The 19,260-nt window shown below is 56.9% G+C and overlaps 1 protein-coding gene across 1 annotated transcript in view; it reads right to left on the reverse strand.

Moving 5' to 3' along the window:
• The window catches only part of LOC311117746 (ribosome biogenesis protein wdr12), a 48,293-nt gene that overhangs the window by 27,633 nt on the left and 1,400 nt on the right, over positions 1-19,260 (reverse strand). Inside the window, exon 3 of the mRNA XM_084192667.1 lies at positions 6,395-6,489. Coding sequence (XP_084048793.1) covers positions 6,395-6,489 — 95 coding nt within the window. The remainder of the gene's footprint in view (positions 1-6,394; positions 6,490-19,260) is intronic.

Consider the following 19,260-nt stretch of genomic DNA (forward strand, 5'->3'; position numbering starts at 1 on the left):
GTAAACCCTACTGTCCAGAGGTCCTCCTACTGTCCAGAGGTCCTATTAGTAAACCCTACTGTCCAGAGGTCCTCCTACTGTCCAGAGGCCCTCCTACTGTCCAGAGGTCCTCCTATTGTCCAGAGGTCCTATTAGTAAACCCTACTGTCCAGAGGTCCTATTAGTAAACCCTACTGTCCAGAGGTCCTACTAGTAAACCCTACTGTCCAGAGGTCCTATTAGTAAACCCTACTGTCCAGAGGTCCTCCTACTGTCCAGAGGTCCTAGTAGTAAACCCTACTGTCCAGAGGTCCTCCTACTATCCAGAGGTCCTACTAGTAAACCCTACTATCCAGAGGTCCTCCTACTGTCCAGAGGTCCTCCTACTATCCAGAGGTCCTACTAGTAAACCCTACTATCCAGAGGTCCTCCTACTGTCCAGAGGTCCTCCTACTGTCTAGAGGTCCTATTAGTAAACCCTACTGTCCAGAGGTCCTATTAGTAAACCCTACTGTCCAGAGGTCCTAGTAGTAAACCCTACTGTCCAGAGGTCCTATTAGTAAACCCTACTGTCCAGAGGTCCTATTAGTAAACCCTACTGTCCAGAGGTCCTATTAGTAAACCCTACTGTCCAGAGGTCCTCCTACTGTCCAGAGGTCCTATTAGTAAACCCTACTGTCCAGAGGTCCTCCTACTGTCCAGAGGTCCTCCTACTGTCCAGAGGTCCTATTAGTAAACCCTACTGTCCAGAGGTCCTCCTACTGTCCAGAGGTCCTATTAGTAAACCCTACTGTCCAGAGGTCCTATTAGTAAACCCTACTGTCCAGAGGTCCTCCTACTGTCCAGAGGTCCTCCTACTGTCCAGAGGTCCTCCTACTGTCCAGAGGTCCTATTAGTAAACCCTACTGTCCAGAGGTCCTATTAGTAAACCCTACTGTCCAGAGGTCCTCCTACTGTCCAGAGGTCCTCCTACTGTCCAGAGGTCCTATTAGTAAACCCTACTGTCCAGAGGTCCTCCTACTGTCCAGAGGTCCTCCTACTGTCCAGAGGTCCTCCTACTGTCTAGAGGTCCTATTAGTAAACCCTACTGTCCAGAGGTCCTATTAGTAAACCCTACTGTCCAGAGGTCCTACTAGTAAACCCTACTGTCCAGAGGTCCTCCTACTGTCCAGAGGTCCTCCTACTGTCCAGAGGTCCTCCTACTGTCTAGAGGTCCTATTAGTAAACCCTACTGTCCAGAGGTCCTCCTACTGTCCAGAGGTCCTATTAGTAAACCCTACTGTCCAGAGGTCCTAGTAGTAAACCCTACTGTCCAGAGGTCCTCCGAGTGTCCAGAGGTCCTCCTACTGTCCAGAGGTCCTATTAGTAAACCCTACTGTCCAGAGGTCCTCCTACTGTCCAGAGGTCCTCCTACTGTCCAGAGGTCCTCCTACTGTCCAGAGGTCCTATTAGTAAACCCTACTGTCCAGAGGTCCTCCTACTGTCCAGAGGTCCTATTAGTAAACCCTACTGTCCAGAGGTCCTATTAGTAAACCCTACTGTCCAGAGGTCCTATTAGTAAACCCTACTGTCCAGAGGTCCTCCTACTGTCCAGAGGTCCTCCTACTGTCCAGAGGTCCTATTAGTAAACCCTACTGTCCAGAGGTCCTCCTACTTTCCAGAGGTCCTATTAGTAAACCCTACTGTCCAGAGGTCCTCCTACTGTTCAGAGGTCCTATTAGTAAACCCTACTATCCAGAGGTCCTCCTACTGTCCAGAGGTCCTCCTACTGTCCAGAGGTCCTATTAGTAAACCCTACTGTTCAGAGGTCCTATTAGTAAACCCTACTGTCCAGAGGTCCTCCTACTGTCCAGAGGTCCTATTAGTAAACCCTACTGTCCAGAGGTCCTCCTACTGTCCAGAGGTCCTCCTACTGTCCAGATGTCCTATTAGTAAACCCTACTGTCCAGAGGTCCTCCTACTGTCCAGAGGTCCTCCTACTGTCCAGAGGTCCTATTAGTAAACCCTACTGTCCAGAGGTCCTCCTACTGTCCAGAGGTCCTCCTACTGTCCAGAGGTCCTCCTACTGTCCAGAGGTCCTATTAGTAAACCCTACTGTCCAGAGGTCCTCCTACTGTCCAGAGGTCCTATTAGTAAACCCTACTGTCTAGAGGTCCTCCTACTGTCCAGAGGTCCTATTAGTAAACCCTACTGTCCAGAGGTCCTCATACTGTCCAGAGGTCCTCCTACTGTCCAGAGGTCCTATTAGTAAACCCTACTGTCCAGAGGTCCTCCTACTGTCCAGAGGTCCTCCTACTGTCCAGAGGTCCTCCTACTGTCCAGAGGTCCTCCTACTGTCCAGAGGTCCTATTAGTAAACCCTACTGTCTAGAGGTCCTATTAGTAAACCCTACTGTCCAGAGGTCCTATTAGTAAACCCTACTGTCCAGAGGTCCTCCTACTGTCCAGAGGTCCTATTAGTAAACCCTACTGTCCAGAGGTCCTCCTACTGTCCAGAGGTCCTCCTACTGTCCAGAGGTCCTCCTACTGTCCAGAGGTCCTATTAGTAAACCCTACTGTCCAGAGGTCCTCCTACTGTCCAGAGGTCCTCCTACTGTCCAGAGGTCCTATTAGTAAACCCTACTGTCCAGAGGTCCTCCTACTGTCCAGAGGTCCTATTAGTAAACCCTACTGTCTAGAGGTCCTATTAGTAAACCCTACTGTCCAGAGGTCCTATTAGTAAACCCTACTGTCCAGAGGTCCTCCTACTGTCCAGAGGTCCTATTAGTAAACCCTACTGTCCAGAGGTCCTCCTACTGTCCAGAGGCCCTCCTACTGTCCAGAGGTCCTCCTATTGTCCAGAGGTCCTATTAGTAAACCCTACTGTCCAGAGGTCCTATTAGTAAACCCTACTGTCCAGAGGTCCTACTAGTAAACCCTACTGTCCAGAGGTCCTATTAGTAAACCCTACTGTCCAGAGGTCCTCCTACTGTCCAGAGGTCCTAGTAGTAAACCCTACTGTCCAGAGGTCCTCCTACTATCCAGAGGTCCTACTAGTAAACCCTACTATCCAGAGGTCCTCCTACTGTCCAGAGGTCCTCCTACTATCCAGAGGTCCTACTAGTAAACCCTACTATCCAGAGGTCCTCCTACTGTCCAGAGGTCCTCCTACTGTCTAGAGGTCCTATTAGTAAACCCTACTGTCCAGAGGTCCTCCTACTTTCCAGAGGTCCTATTAGTAAACCCTACTGTCCAGAGGTCCTCCTACTGTTCAGAGGTCCTATTAGTAAACCCTACTATCCAGAGGTCCTCCTACTGTCCAGAGGTCCTCCTACTGTCCAGAGGTCCTATTAGTAAACCCTACTGTTCAGAGGTCCTATTAGTAAACCCTACTGTCCAGAGGTCCTCCTACTGTCCAGAGGTCCTCCTACTGTCCAGAGGTCCTATTAGTAAACCCTACTGTCCAGAGGTCCTCCTACTGTCCAGAGGTCCTCCTACTGTCCAGATGTCCTATTAGTAAACCCTACTGTCCAGAGGTCCTCCTACTGTCCAGAGGTCCTCCTACTGTCCAGAGGTCCTATTAGTAAACCCTACTGTCCAGAGGTCCTCCTACTGTCCAGAGGTCCTCCTACTGTCCAGAGGTCCTCCTACTGTCCAGAGGTCCTATTAGTAAACCCTACTGTCCAGAGGTCCTCCTACTGTCCAGAGGTCCTATTAGTAAACCCTACTGTCTAGAGGTCCTCCTACTGTCCAGAGGTCCTATTAGTAAACCCTACTGTCCAGAGGTCCTCCTACTGTCCAGAGGTCCTCCTACTGTCCAGAGGTCCTATTAGTAAACCCTACTGTCCAGAGGTCCTCCTACTGTCCAGAGGTCCTCCTACTGTCCAGAGGTCCTCCTACTGTCCAGAGGTCCTATTAGTAAACCCTACTGTCCAGAGGTCCTATTAGTAAACCCTACTGTCCAGAGGTCCTCCTACTGTCCAGAGGTCCTCCTACTGTCCAGAGGTCCTCCTACTGTCCAGAGGTCCTCCTACTGTCCAGAGGTCCTATTAGTAAACCCTACTGTCCAGAGGTCCTCCTACTGTCCAGAGGTCCTCCTACTGTCCAGAGGTCCTATTAGTAAACCCTACTGTCCAGAGGTCCTCCTACTGTCCAGAGGTCCTCCTACTGTCCAGAGGTCCTCCTACTGTCCAGAGGTCCTATTAGTAAACCCTACTGTCCAGAGGTCCTCCTACTGTCCAGAGGTCCTCCTACTGTCCAGAGGTCCTATTAGTAAACCCTACTGTCCAGAGGTCCTCCTACTGTCCAGAGGTCCTATTAGTAAACCCTACTGTCTAGAGGTCCTATTAGTAAACCCTACTGTCCAGAGGTCCTATTAGTAAACCCTACTGTCCAGAGGTCCTCCTACTGTCCAGAGGTCCTATTAGTAAACCCTACTGTCCAGAGGTCCTCCTACTGTCCAGAGGCCCTCCTACTGTCCAGAGGTCCTCCTATTGTCCAGAGGTCCTATTAGTAAACCCTACTGTCCAGAGGTCCTATTAGTAAACCCTACTGTCCAGAGGTCCTACTAGTAAACCCTACTGTCCAGAGGTCCTATTAGTAAACCCTACTGTCCAGAGGTCCTCCTACTGTCCAGAGGTCCTAGTAGTAAACCCTACTGTCCAGAGGTCCTCCTACTATCCAGAGGTCCTACTAGTAAACCCTACTATCCAGAGGTCCTCCTACTGTCCAGAGGTCCTCCTACTATCCAGAGGTCCTACTAGTAAACCCTACTATCCAGAGGTCCTCCTACTGTCCAGAGGTCCTCCTACTGTCTAGAGGTCATATTAGTAAACCCTACTGTCCAGAGGTCCTATTAGTAAACCCTACTGTCCAGAGGTCCTAGTAGTAAACCCTACTGTCCAGAGGTCCTATTAGTAAACCCTACTGTCCAGAGGTCCTATTAGTAAACCCTACTGTCCAGAGGTCCTATTAGTAAACCCTACTGTCCAGAGGTCCTCCTACTGTCCAGAGGTCCTCCTACTGTCCAGAGGTCCTATTAGTAAACCCTACTGTCCAGAGGTCCTCCTACTGTCCAGAGGTCCTCCTACTGTCCAGAGGTCCTATTAGTAAACCCTACTGTCCAGAGGTCCTCCTACTGTCCAGAGGTCCTATTAGTAAACCCTACTGTCCAGAGGTCCTATTAGTAAACCCTACTGTCCAGAGGTCCTCCTACTGTCCAGAGGTCCTCCTACTGTCCAGAGGTCCTCCTACTGTCCAGAGGTCCTATTAGTAAACCCTACTGTCCAGAGGTCCTATTAGTAAACCCTACTGTCCAGAGGTCCTCCTACTGTCCAGAGGTCCTCCTACTGTCCAGAGGTCCTATTAGTAAACCCTACTGTCCAGAGGTCCTCCTACTGTCCAGAGGTCCTCCTACTGTCCAGAGGTCCTCCTACTGTCTAGAGGTCCTATTAGTAAACCCTACTGTCCAGAGGTCCTATTAGTAAACCCTACTGTCCAGAGGTCCTACTAGTAAACCCTACTGTCCAGAGGTCCTCCTACTGTCCAGAGGTCCTCCTACTGTCCAGAGGTCCTCCTACTGTCTAGAGGTCCTATTAGTAAACCCTACTGTCCAGAGGTCCTAGTAGTAAACCCTACTGTCCAGAGGTCCTCCGAGTGTCCAGAGGTCCTCCTACTGTCCAGAGGTCCTATTAGTAAACCCTACTGTCCAGAGGTCCTCCTACTGTCCAGAGGTCCTCCTACTGTCCAGAGGTCCTCCTACTGTCCAGAGGTCCTATTAGTAAACCCTACTGTCCAGAGGTCCTCCTACTGTCCAGAGGTCCTCCTACTGTCCAGAGGTCCTATTAGTAAACCCTACTGTCCAGAGGTCCTACTAGTAAACCCTACTGTCCAGAGGTCCTACTAGTAAACCCTACTGTCCAGAGGTCCTATTAGTAAACCCTACTGTCCAGAGGTCCTCCTACTGTCCAGAGGTCCTATTAGTAAACCCTACTATCCAGAGGTCCTCCTACTGTCCAGAGGTCCTCCTACTGTCTAGAGGTCCTATTAGTAAACCCTACTGTCCAGAGGTCCTAGTAGTAAACCCTACTGTCCAGAGGTCCTATTAGTAAACCCTACTGTCCAGAGGTCCTATTAGTAAACCCTACTGTCCAGAGGTCCTCCTACTGTCCAGAGGTCCTCCTACTGTCCAGAGGTCCCCCTACTGTCCAGAGGTCCTATTAGTAAACCCTACTGTCCAGAGGTCCTCCTACTGTCCAGAGGTCCTCCTACTGTCCAGAGGTCCTATTAGTAAACCCTACTGTCCAGAGGTCCTCCTACTGTCCAGAGGTCCTATTAGTAAACCCTACTGTCCAGAGGTCCTCCTACTGTTCAGAGGTCCTCCTACTGTCCAGAGGTCCTACTGTCCAGAGGTCCTACTGTCCAGAGGTCCTACTCACCGTTGAGATGCCTTCAGCCTCCATGTGATTGGACAACGACGTCCGCAGGAACTGACCTCGCACCAGGAAGTCAAATTCAATCTGGCTGTGAGACCCTTCAACAACAAAACACACACAAAGATGAGACACCCAATATGATGCTAATACATTAGTCAACAGTGATCTTCAACCAGTCCTGAAATAATGCAATTTGAGAATAATAGTTAAAAGGACAAACAATATGTTTAATGTGACATAAGGCCAGATATGATCAATATGTTTAATGTGACATAAGGCCAGATATGATCAATATGTTTAATGTGACATAAGGCCAGATAAGGAATGGACAACGGCAGCAGGTGAATATTGGTCTCCTGAGTGTAGACATGTCTTCCTATAGCCCTGGGGCTCTCAGATGTCTCCTGAATATAGAACGGAGGACCTTGTATCTCCTGTTATTAGGGATCAATGAGTTGAAGAGAATGAGGAAGAGTCTGAAGAGCGGAAAGGAAACAGAGTCGGGAAAAGGAAATCCGCGACGTGTCCACGAGGACATTGCTGGTTGGAGTAGGATTCAAGGAAAAAGTCAAGCATGGGGTTTTGTCTGGTCCGTTTGGGGTATCGGGGTGGGTGGAGAGTTAGGAAGCATGGGGTTTTGTCTGGTCCGTTTGGGGTATCGGGGTGGGTGGAGAGTTAGGAAGCATGGGGTTTTGTCTGGTCCGTTTGGGGTATCGGGGCGGGTGGAGAGTTAGGAAGCATGGGGTTTTGTCTGGTCCGTTTGGGGTATCGGGGTGGGTGGAGAGTTAGGAAGCATGGGGTTTTGTCTGGTCCGTTTGGGGTATCGGGGTGGGTGGAGAGTTAGGAAGCATGGGGTTTTGTCTGGTCCGTTTGGGGTATCGGGGTGGGTGGAGAGTTAGGAAGCATGGGGTTTGTCTGGTCCGTTTGGGGTATCGGGGTGGGTGGAGAGTTAGGAAGCATGGGGTTTGTCTGGTCCGTTTGGGGTATCGGGGTGGGTGGAGAGTTAGGAAGCATGGGGTTTGTCTGGTCCGTTTGGGGTATCGGGGTGGGTGGAGAGTTAGGAAGCATGGGGTTTTGTCTGGTCCGTTTGGGGTATCGGGGTGGGTGGAGAGTTAGGAAAGGTGCAGTCAGTCAAGGCAGCATGAAATGGATTCATTATGATTGATGTCAGTGGAGGCTGCTGAGGGGAGGACGGCTCATAATAATGTCCGGAACGGAGCCAATGGAATGGCATCACCATGGAAACCATGTGTTTGATACCATTCCACTGATTCAGCTCCAGCCATTACCACCAATCAGTCCTCCCCAATTAAGGTGCCACCAACACCCTATATCCCAGAGGGATGGGGCTTCGTTCAACTGGGGGAACAAGAGGTTTTAGTCTACGGAAGGGGTTATAACAGTGTCTCCAAGTGTAGAGGTTGGCTGGAGGGAGGAGAGTCTGGCCCTGATGCTGTGCTGTGAGGTGGCTGGAGGGAGGAGAGTCTGGCCCTGATGCTGTGAGGTGGCTGGAGGGAGGAGAGTCTGGCCCTGATGCTGTGCTATGAGGTGGCTGGAGGGAGGAGAGTCTGGCCCTGATGCTGTGCTATGAGGTGGCTGGAGGGAGGAGAGTCTGGCCCTGATGCTGTGAGGTGGCTGGAGGGAGGAGAGTCTGGCCCTGATGCTGTGCTGTGAGGTGGCTGGAGGGAGGAGAGTCTGGCCCTGATGCTGTGCTATGAGGTGGCTGGAGGGAGGAGAGTCTGGCCCTGATGCTGTGCTATGAGGTGGCTGGAGGGAGGAGAGTCTGGCCCTGATGCTGTGCTATGAGGTGGCTGGAGGGAGGAGAGTCTGGCCCTGATGCTGTGCTGTGAGGTGGCTGGAGGGAGGAGAGTCTGGCCCTGATGCTGTGCTATGAGGTGGCTGGAGGGAGGAGAGTCTGGCCCTGATGCTGTGCTATGAGGTGGCTGGAGGGAGGAGAGTCTGGCCCTGATGCTGTGCTGTGAGGTGGCTGGAGGGAGGAGAGTCTGGCCCTGATGCTGTGCTATGAGGTGGCTGGAGGGAGGAGAGTCTGGCCCTGATGCTGTGCTGTGAGGTGGCTGGAGGGAGGAGAGTCTGGCCCTGATGCTGTGCTATGAGGTGGCTGGAGGGAGGAGAGTCTGGCCCTGATGCTGTGCTGTGAGGTGGCTGGAGGGAGGAGAGTCTGGCCCTGATGCTGTGCTGTGAGGTGGCTGGAGGGAGGAGAGTCTGGCCCTGATGCTGTGCTATGAGGTGGCTGGAGGGAGGAGAGTCTGGCCCTGATGCTGTGCTATGAGGTGGCTGGAGGGAGGAGAGTCTGGCCCTGATGCTGTGCTGTGAGGTGGCTGGAGGGAGGAGAGTCTGGCCCTGATGCTGTGCTGTGAGGTGGCTGGAGGGAGGAGAGTCTGGCCCTGAAACTGTGCTGTGAGGTGGCTGGAGGGAGGAGAGTCTGGCCCTGATGCTGTGCTATGAGGTGGCTGGAGGGAGGAGAGTCTGGCCCTGATGCTGTGCTATGAGGTGGCTGGAGGGAGGAGAGTCTGGCCCTGATGCTGTGCTATGAGGTGGCTGGAGGGAGGAGAGTCTGGCCCTGATGCTGTGCTATGAGGTGGCTGGAGGGAGGAGAGTCTGGCCCTGATGCTGTGCCCCGAGGGCTGGAGGGAGGAGAGTCTGGCCCTGATGCTGTGCCCCGAGGGCTGGAGGGAGGAGAGTCTGGCCCTGATGCTGTGCTATGAGGTGGCTGGAGGGAGGAGAGTCTGGCCCTGATGCTGTGAGGTGGCTGGAGGGAGGAGAGTCTGGCCCTGATGCTGTGCTATGAGGTGGCTGGAGGGAGGAGAGTCTGGCCCTGATGCTGTGAGGTGGCTGGAGGGAGGAGAGTCTGGCCCTGATGCTGTGCTGTGAGGTGGCTGGAGGGAGGAGAGTCTGGCCCTGATGCTGTGCTGTGAGGTGGCTGGAGGGAGGAGAGTCTGGCCCTGAAACTGTGCTGTGAGGTGGCTGGAGGGAGGAGAGTCTGGCCCTGATGCTGTGCTATGAGGTGGCTGGAGGGAGGAGAGTCTGGCCCTGATGCTGTGCTATGAGGTGGCTGGAGGGAGGAGAGTCTGGCCCTGATGCTGTGCTATGAGGTGGCTGGAGGGAGGAGAGTCTGGCCCTGATGCTGTGCTATGAGGTGGCTGGAGGGAGGAGAGTCTGGCCCTGATGCTGTGCCCCGAGGGCTGGAGGGAGGAGAGTCTGGCCCTGATGCTGTGCCCCGAGGGCTGGAGGGAGGAGAGTCTGGCCCTGATGCTGTGCTATGAGGTGGCTGGAGGGAGGAGAGTCTGGCCCTGATGCTGTGCTATGAGGTGGCTGGAGGGAGGAGAGTCTGGCCCTGATGCTGTGCTGTGAGGTGGCTGGAGGGAGGAGAGTCTGGCCCTGATGCTGTGAGGTGGCTGGAGGGAGGAGAGTCTGGCCCTGATGCTGTGCTATGAGGTGGCTGGAGGGAGGAGAGTCTGGCCCTGATGCTGTGCTGTAAGGTGGCTGGAGGGAGGAGAGTCTGGCCCTGATGCTGTGCTGTGAGGTGGCTGGAGGGAGGAGAGTCTGGCCCTGATGCTGTGCTGTGAGGTGGCTGGAGGGAGGAGAGTCTGGCCCTGATGCTGTGCTGTGAGGTGGCTGGAGGGAGGAGAGTCTGGCCCTGATGCTGTGCTGTGAGGTGGCTGGAGGGAGGAGAGTCTGGCCCTGATGCTGTGCTGTGAGGTGGCTGGAGGGAGGAGAGTCTGGCCCTGATGCTGTGCTATGAGGTGGCTGGAGGGAGGAGAGTCTGGCCCTGAAACTGTGCTGTGAGGTGGCTGGAGGGAGGAGAGTCTGGCCCTGATGCTGTGCTATGAGGTGGCTGGAGGGAGGAGAGTCTGGCCCTGATGCTGTGCTGTGAGGTGGCTGGAGGGAGGAGAGTCTGGCCCTGATGCTGTGCTGTGAGGTGGCTGGAGGGAGGAGAGTCTGGCCCTGATGCTGTGCTATGAGGTGGCTGGAGGGAGGAGAGTCTGGCCCTGATGCTGTGCTATGAGGTGGCTGGAGGGAGGAGAGTCTGGCCCTGATGCTGTGCTGTGAGGTGGCTGGAGGGCGGAGAGTCTGGCCCTGATGCTGTGCTGTGAGGTGGCTGGAGGGAGGAGAGTCTGGCCCTGATGCTGTGCTGTGAGGTGGCTGGAGGGAGGAGAGTCTGGCCCTGATGCTGTGCTGTGAGGTGGCTGGAGGGAGGAGAGTCTGGCCCTGATGCTGTGCTATGAGGTGGCTGGAGGGAGGAGAGTCTGGCCCTGAAACTGTGCTGTGAGGTGGCTGGAGGGAGGAGAGTCTGGCCCTGATGCTATGCTATGAGGTGGCTGGAGGGAGGAGAGTCTGGCCCTGATGCTGTGCTATGAGGTGGCTGGAGGGAGGAGAGTCTGGCCCTGATGCTGTGCTATGAGGTGGCTGGAGGGAGGAGAGTCTGGCCCTGATGCTGTGCTATGAGGTGGCTGGAGGGAGGAGAGTCTGGCCCTGATGCTGTGCTATGAGGTGGCTGGAGGGAGGAGAGTCTGGCCCTGATGCTGTGCCCCGAGGGCTGGAGGGAGGAGAGTCTGGCCCTGATGCTGTGCCCCGAGGGCTGGAGGGAGGAGAGTCTGGCCCTGATGCTGTGCTATGAGGTGGCTGGAGGGAGGAGAGTCTGGCCCTGATGCTGTGCTTTGAGGTGGCTGGAGGGAGGAGAGTCTGGCCCTGATGCTGTGCTATGAGGTGGCTGGAGGGAGGAGAGTCTGGCCCTGATGCTGTGCTATGAGGTGGCTGGAGGGAGGAGAGTCTGGCCCTGATGCTGTGCTATGAGGTGGCTGGAGGGAGGAGAGTCTGGCCCTGATGCTGTGCTATGAGGTGGCTGGAGGGAGGAGAGTCTGGCCCTGATGCTGTGCCCCGAGGGCTGGAGGGAGGAGAGTCTGGCCCTGATGCTGTGCCCCGAGGGCTGGAGGGAAGAGAGTCTGGCCCTGATGCTGTGCTATGAGGTGGCTGGAGGGAGGAGAGTCTGGCCCTGATGCTGTGCTATGAGGTGGCTGGAGGGCGGAGAGTCTGGCCCTGATGCTGTGCTGTGAGGTGGCTGGAGAAGAGTCTGGCCCTGATGCTGTGCTATGAGGTGGCTGGAGGGAGGAGAGTCTGGCCCTGATGCTGTGCTATGAGGTGGCTGGAGGGAGGAGAGTCTGGCCCTGATGCTGTGCTATGAGGTGGCTGGAGGGAGGAGAGTCTGGCCCTGATGCTGTGCTATGAGGTGGCTGGAGGGAGGAGAGTCTGGCCCTGATGCTGTGCTATGAGGTGGCTGGAGGGAGGAGAGTCTGGCCCTGATGCTGTGCTATGAGGTGGCTGGAGGGAGGAGAGTCTGGCCCTGATGCTGTGCTATGAGGTGGCTGGAGGGAGGAGAGTCTGGCCCTGATGCTGTGCCCCGAGGGCTGGAGGGAGGAGAGTCTGGCCCTGATGCTGTGCCCCGAGGGCTGGAGGGAGGAGAGTCTGGCCCTGATGCTGTGCTATGAGGTGGCTGGAGGGAGGAGAGTCTGGCCCTGATGCTGTGCTTTGAGGTGGCTGGAGGGAGGAGAGTCTGGCCCTGATGCTGTGCTATGAGGTGGCTGGAGGGAGGAGAGTCTGGCCCTGATGCTGTGCTATGAGGTGGCTGGAGGGAGGAGAGTCTGGCCCTGATGCTGTGCTATGAGGTGGCTGGAGGGAGGAGAGTCTGGCCCTGATGCTGTGCTATGAGGTGGCTGGAGGGAGGAGAGTCTGGCCCTGATGCTGTGCCCCGAGGGCTGGAGGGAGGAGAGTCTGGCCCTGATGCTGTGCCCCGAGGGCTGGAGGGAGGAGAGTCTGGCCCTGATGCTGTGCTATGAGGTGGCTGGAGGGAGGAGAGTCTGGCCCTGATGCTGTGCTATGAGGTGGCTGGAGGGCGGAGAGTCTGGCCCTGATGCTGTGCTGTGAGGTGGCTGGAGAAGAGTCTGGCCCTGATGCTGTGAGGTGGCTGGAGGGAGGAGAGTCTGGCCCTGATGCTGTGCTATGAGGTGGCTGGAGGGAGGAGAGTCTGGCCCTGATGCTGTGCTGTGAGGTGGCTGGAGGAGAGTCTGGCCCTGATGCTGTGAGGTGGCTGGAGGGAGGAGAGTCTGGCCCTGATGCTGTGCTGTGAGGTGGCTGGAGGAAGGAGAGTCTGGCCCTGATGCTGTGCTGTGAGGTGGCTGGAGGGAGGAGAGTCTGGCCCTGATGCTGTGCTGTGAGGTGGCTGGAGGGAGGAGAGTCTGGCCCTGATGCTGTGCTGTGAGGTGGCTGGAGGGAAGAGAGTCTGGCCCTGATGCTGTGCTATGAGGTGGCTGGAGGGAGGAGAGTCTGGCCCTGATGCTGTGCTATGAGGTGGCTGGAGGGAGGAGAGTCTGGCCCTGATGCTGTGCTGTGAGGTGGCTGGAGGGAGGAGAGTCTGGCCCTGATGCTGTGCTGTGAGGTGGCTGGAGGGAGGAGAGTCTGGCCCTGATGCTGTGCTGTGAGGTGGCTGGAGAGAGGAGAGTCTGGCCCTGATGCTGTGCTGTGAGGTGGCTGGAGGGAGGAGAATCTGGCCCTGATGCTGTGCTGTGAGGTGGCTGGAGGGAGGAGAGTCTGGCCCTGATGCTGTGCTATGAGGTGGCTGGAGGGAGGAGAGTCTGGCCCTGAAACTGTGCTGTGAGGTGGCTGGAGGGAGGAGAGTCTGGCCCTGATGCTGTGCTATGAGGTGGCTGGAGGGAGGAGAGTCTGGCCCTGATGCTGTGCTGTGAGGTGGCTGGAGGGCGGAGAGTCTGGCCCTGATGCTGTGCTGTGAGGTGGCTGGAGGGAGGAGAGTCTGGCCCTGATGCTGTGCTGTGAGGTGGCTGGAGGGAGGAGAGTCTGGCCCTGATGCTGTGCTGTGAGGTGGCTGGAGGGAGGAGAGTCTGGCCCTGATGCTGTGCTGTGAGGTGGCTGGAGGGAGGAGAGTCTGGCCCTGATGCTGTGCTATGAGGTGGCTGGAGGGAGGAGAGTCTGGCCCTGATGCTGTGAGGTGGCTGGAGGGAGGAGAGTCTGGCCCTGATGCTGTGCTATGAGGTGGCTGGAGGGAGGAGAGTCTGGCCCTGATGCTGTGCTATGAGGTGGCTGGAGGGAGGAGAGTCTGGCCCTGATGCTGTGCTGTAAGGTGGCTGGAGGGAGGAGAGTCTGGCCCTGATGCTGTGCTGTGAGGTGGCTGGAGGGAGGAGAGTCTGGCCCTGATGCTGTGCCCCGAGGGCTGGAGGGAGGAGAGTCTGGCCCTGATGCTGTGCCCCGAGGGCTGGAGGGAGGAGAGTCTGGCCCTGATGCTGTGCTATGAGGTGGCTGGAGGGAGGAGAGTCTGGCCCTGATGCTGTGCTATGAGGTGGCTGGAGGGAGGAGAGTCTGGCCCTGATGCTGTGCTATGAGGTGGCTGGAGGGAGGAGAGTCTGGCCCTGATGCTGTGCTATGAGGTGGCTGGAGGGAGGAGAGTCTGGCCCTGATGCTGTGCCCCGAGGGCTGGAGGGAGGAGAGTCTGGCCCTGATGCTGTGCCCCGAGGGAGGAGTGTCTGGCCCTGATGCTGTGCTGTGAGGTGGCTGGAGGGAGGAGAGTCTGGCCCTGATGCTGTGCTATGAGGTGGCTGGAGGGAGGAGAGTCTGGCCCTGATGCTGTGCTATGAGGTGGCTGGAGGGAGGAGAGTCTGGCCCTGATGCTGTGCTGTGAGGTGGCTGGAGGGAGGAGAGTCTGGCCCTGATGCTGTGCTATGAGGTGGCTGGAGGGAGGAGAGTCTGGCCCTGATGCTGTGCTATGAGGTGGCTGGAGGGAGGAGAGTCTGGCCCTGATGCTGTGCTATGAGGTGGCTGGAGGGAGGAGAGTCTGGCCCTGATGCTGTGCTATGAGGTGGCTGGAGGGAGGAGAGTCTGGCCCTGATGCTGTGCTATGAGGTGGCTGGAGGGAGGAGAGTCTGGCCCTGATGCTGTGAGGTGGCTGGAGGGAGGAGAGTCTGGCCCTGATGCTGTGCTGTGAGGTGGCTGGAGGGAGGAGAGTCTGGCCCTGATGCTGTGCTGTGAGGTGGCTGGAGGGAGGAGAGTCTGGCCCTGATGCTGTGCTGTGAGGTGGCTGGAGGGAGGAGAGTCTGGCCCTGATGCTGTGCTATGAGGTGGCTGGAGGGAGGAGAGTCTGGCCCTGATGCTGTGCTATGAGGTGGCTGGAGGGAGGAGAGTCTGGCCCTGATGCTGTGCTATGAGGTGGCTGGAGGGAGGAGAGTCTGGCCCTGATGCTGTGCTATGAGGTGGCTGGAGGGAGGAGAGTCTGGCCCTGATGCTGTGCTATGAGGTGGCTGGAGGGAGGAGAGTCTGGCCCTGATGCTGTGCTATGAGGTGGCTGGAGGGAGGAGAGTCTGGCCCTGATGCTGTGCTATGAGGTGGCTGGAGGGAGGAGAGTCTGGCCCTGATGCTGTGAGGTGGCTGGAGGGAGGAGAGTCTGGCCCTGATGCTGTGCCCCGAGGGCTGGAGGGAGGAGAGTCTGGCCCTGATGCTGTGCCCCGAGGGCTGGAGGGAGGAGAGTCTGGCCCTGATGCTGTGCTATGAGGTGGCTGGAGGGAGGAGAGTCTGGCCCTGATGCTGTGCTATGAGGTGGCTGGAGGGCGGAGAGTCTGGCCCTGATGCTGTGCTGTGAGGTGGCTGGAGAAGAGTCTGGCCCTGATGCTGTGAGGTGGCTGGAGGGAGGAGAGTCTGGCCCTGATGCTGTGCTATGAGGTGGCTGGAGGGAGGAGAGTCTGGCCCTGATGCTGTGCTGTGAGGTGGCTGGAGGAGAGTCTGGCCCTGATGCTGTGAGGTGGCTGGAGGGAGGAGAGTCTGGCCCTGATGCTGTGCTGTGAGGTGGCTGGAGGAAGGAGAGTCTGGCCCTGATGCTGTGCTGTGAGGTGGCTGGAGGGAGGAGAGTCTGGCCCTGATGCTGTGCTGTGAGGTGGCTGGAGGGAGGAGAGTCTGGCCCTGATGCTGTGCTGTGAGGTGGCTGGAGGGAAGAGAGTCTGGCCCTGATGCTGTGCTATGAGGTGGCTGGAGGGAGGAGAGTCTGGCCCTGATGCTGTGCTATGAGGTGGCTGGAGGGAGGAGAGTCTGGCCCTGATGCTGTGCTGTGAGGTGGCTGGAGGGAGGAGAGTCTGGCCCTGATGCTGTGCTGTGAGGTGGCTGGAGGGAGGAGAGTCTGGCCCTGATGCTGTGCTGTGAGGTGGCTGGAGAGAGGAGAGTCTGGCCCTGATGCTGTGCTGTGAGGTGGCTGGAGGGAGGAGAATCTGGCCCTGATGCTGTGCTGTGAGGTGGCTGGAGGGAGGAGAGTCTGGCCCTGATGCTGTGCTATGAGGTGGCTGGAGGGAGGAGAGTCTGGCCCTGAAACTGTGCTGTGAGGTGGCTGGAGGGAGGAGAGTCTGGCCCTGATGCTGTGCTATGAGGTGGCTGGAGGGAGGAGAGTCTGGCCCTGATGCTGTGCTGTGAGGTGGCTGGAGGGCGGAGAGTCTGGCCCTGATGCTGTGCTGTGAGGTGGCTGGAGGGAGGAGAGTCTGGCCCTGATGCTGTGCTGTGAGGTGGCTGGAGGGAGGAGAGTCTGGCCCTGATGCTGTGCTGTGAGGTGGCTGGAGGGAGGAGAGTCTGGCCCTGATGCTGTGCTGTGAGGTGGCTGGAGGGAGGAGAGTCTGGCCCTGATGCTGTGCTATGAGGTGGCTGGAGGGAGGAGAGTCTGGCCCTGATGCTGTGAGGTGGCTGGAGGGAGGAGAGTCTGGCCCTGATGCTGTGCTATGAGGTGGCTGGAGGGAGGAGAGTCTGGCCCTGATGCTGTGCTATGAGGTGGCTGGAGGGAGGAGAGTCTGGCCCTGATGCTGTGCTGTAAGGTGGCTGGAGGGAGGAGAGTCTGGCCCTGATGCTGTGCTGTGAGGTGGCTGGAGGGAGGAGAGTCTGGCCCTGATGCTGTGCCCCGAGGGCTGGAGGGAGGAGAGTCTGGCCCTGATGCTGTGCCCCGAGGGCTGGAGGGAGGAGAGTCTGGCCCTGATGCTGTGCTATGAGGTGGCTGGAGGGAGGAGAGTCTGGCCCTGATGCTGTGCTATGAGGTGGCTGGAGGGAGGAGAGTCTGGCCCTGATGCTGTGCTATGAGGTGGCTGGAGGGAGGAGAGTCTGGCCCTGATGCTGTGCTATGAGGTGGCTGGAGGGAGGAGAGTCTGGCCCTGATGCTGTGCCCCGAGGGCTGGAGGGAGGAGAGTCTGGCCCTGATGCTGTGCCCCGAGGGAGGAGTGTCTGGCCCTGATGCTGTGCTGTGAGGTGGCTGGAGGGAGGAGAGTCTGGCCCTGATGCTGTGCTATGAGGTGGCTGGAGGGAGGAGAGTCTGGCCCTGATGCTGTGCTATGAGGTGGCTGGAGGGAGGAGAGTCTGGCCCTGATGCTGTGCTGTGAGGTGGCTGGAGGGAGGAGAGTCTGGCCCTGATGCTGTGCTATGAGGTGGCTGGAGGGAGGAGAGTCTGGCCCTGATGCTGTGCTATGAGGTGGCTGGAGGGAGGAGAGTCTGGCCCTGATGCTGTGCTATGAGGTGGCTGGAGGGAGGAGAGTCTGGCCCTGATGCTGTGCTATGAGGTGGCTGGAGGGAGGAGAGTCTGGCCCTGATGCTGTGCTATGAGGTGGCTGGAGGGAGGAGAGTCTGGCCCTGATGCTGTGAGGTGGCTGGAGGGAGGAGAGTCTGGCCCTGATGCTGTGCTGTGAGGTGGCTGGAGGGAGGAGAGTCTGGCCCTGATGCTGTGCTGTGAGGTGGCTGGAGGGAGGAGAGTCTGGCCCTGATGCTGTGCTGTGAGGTGGCTGGAGGGAGGAGAGTCTGGCCCTGATGCTGTGCTATGAGGTGGCTGGAGGGAGGAGAGTCTGGCCCTGATGCTGTGCTATGAGGTGGCTGGAGGGAGGAGAGTCTGGCCCTGATGCTGTGCTATGAGGTGGCTGGAGGGAGGAGAGTCTGGCCCTGATGCTGTGCTATGAGGTGGCTGGAGGGAGGAGAGTCTGGCCCTGATGCTGTGCTATGAGGTGGCTGGAGGGAGGAGAGTCTGGCCCTGATGCTGTGCTATGAGGTGGCTGGAGGGAGGAGAGTCTGGCCCTGATGCTGTGCTATGAGGTGGCTGGAGGGAGGAGAGTCTGGCCCTGATGCTGTGAGGTGGCTGGAGGGAGGAGAGTCTGGCCCTGATGCTGTGCTGTGAGGTGGCTGGAGGGAGGAGAGTCTGGCCCTGATGCTGTGCTGTGAGGTGGCTGGAGGGAGGAGAGTCTGGCCCTGATGCTGTGCTGTGAGGTGGCTGGAGGGAGGAGAGTCTGGCCCTGATGCTGTGAGGTGGCTGGAGGGAGGAGAGTCTGGCCCTGATGCTGTGCTATGAGGTGGCTGGAGGGAGGAGAGTCTGGCCCTGATGCTGTGCTGTGAGGTGGCTGGAGGGAGGAGAGTCTGGCCCTGATGCTGTGCTATGAGGTGGCTGGAGGGAGGAGAGTCTGGCCCTGATGCTGTGCTGTGAGGTGGCTGGAGGGAGGAGAGTCTGGCCCTGATGCTGTGCTGTGTTTATATATGCAGAGGCATTGAGAAGGGGCCAGGGTGTTTATATATGCAGAGGCATTGAGAAGGGGCCAGGGTGTTTATATATGCAGAGGCATTGAGAAGGGGCCAGGGTGTTTATATATGCAGAGGCATTGAGAAGGGGCCAGGGTGTTCTGTATGCAGAGGCATTGAGAAGGGGCCAGGGTGTTTATATATGCAGAGGTATTGAGAAGGGGCCAGGGTGTTCTGTATGCAGAGGTATTGAGAAGGGGCCAGGGTGTTCTGTATGCAGAGGCATTGAGAAGGGGCCAGGGTGTTCTGTATGCAGAGGTATTGAGAAGGGGCCAGGGTGTTTATATATGCAGAGGTATTGAGAAGGGGCCAGGGTGTTCTGTATGCAGAGGCATTGAGAAGGGGCCAGGGTGTTCTGTATGCAGAGGTATTGAGAAGGGGCCAGGGTGTTCTGTATGCAGAGGTATTGAGAAGGGGCCAGGGTGTTCTGTATGCAGAGGTATTGAGAAGGGGCCAGGGTGTTCTGTATGCAGAGGTATTGAGAAGGGGCCAGGGTGTTCTGTATGCAGAGGTATTGAGAAGGGGCCAGGGTGTTTATATATGCAGAGGCATTGAGAAGGGGCCAGGGTGTTTATATATGCAGAGGTATTGAGAAGGGGCCAGGGTGTTCTGTATGCAGAGGCATTGAGAAGGGGCCAGGGTGTTCTGTATGCAGAGGTATTGAGAAGGGGCCAGGGTGTTTATATATGCAGAGGTATTGAGAAGGGGCCAGGGTGTTCTGTATGCAGAGGTATTGAGAAGGGGCCAGGGTGTTTATATATGCAGAGGCATTGAGAAGGGGCCAGGGTGTTTATATATGCAGAGGTATTGAGAAGGGGCCAGGGTGTTCTGTATGCAGAGGCATTGAGAAGGGGCCAGGGTGTTCTGTATGCAGAGGTATTGAGAAGGGGCCAGGGTGTTTATATATGCAGAGGTATTGAGAAGGGGCCAGGGTGTTCTGTATGCAGAGGCATTGAGAAGGGGCCAGGGTGTTCTGTATGCAGAGGTATTGAGAAGGGGCCAGGGTGTTCTGTATGCAGAGGTATTGAGAAGGGGCCAGGGTGTTCTGTATGCAGAGGCATTGAGAAGGGGCCAGGGTGTTTATATATGCAGAGGCATTGAGAAGGGGCCAGGGTGTTCTGTATGCAGAGGTATTGAGAAGGGGCCGGGGTGTTTATATATGCAGAGGCATTGAGAAGGGGCCAGGGTGTTCTGTATGCAGAGGTATTGAGAAGGGGCCAGGGTGTTCTGTATGCAGAGGTATTGAGAAGGGGCCAGGGTGTTTA

This window comes from Coregonus lavaretus (genome assembly GCF_964263955.1).
Source record: "Coregonus lavaretus genome assembly, contig: HAP1_SCAFFOLD_765, whole genome shotgun sequence".
In the NCBI taxonomy this organism is placed as follows: domain Eukaryota; kingdom Metazoa; phylum Chordata; class Actinopteri; order Salmoniformes; family Salmonidae; genus Coregonus; species Coregonus lavaretus.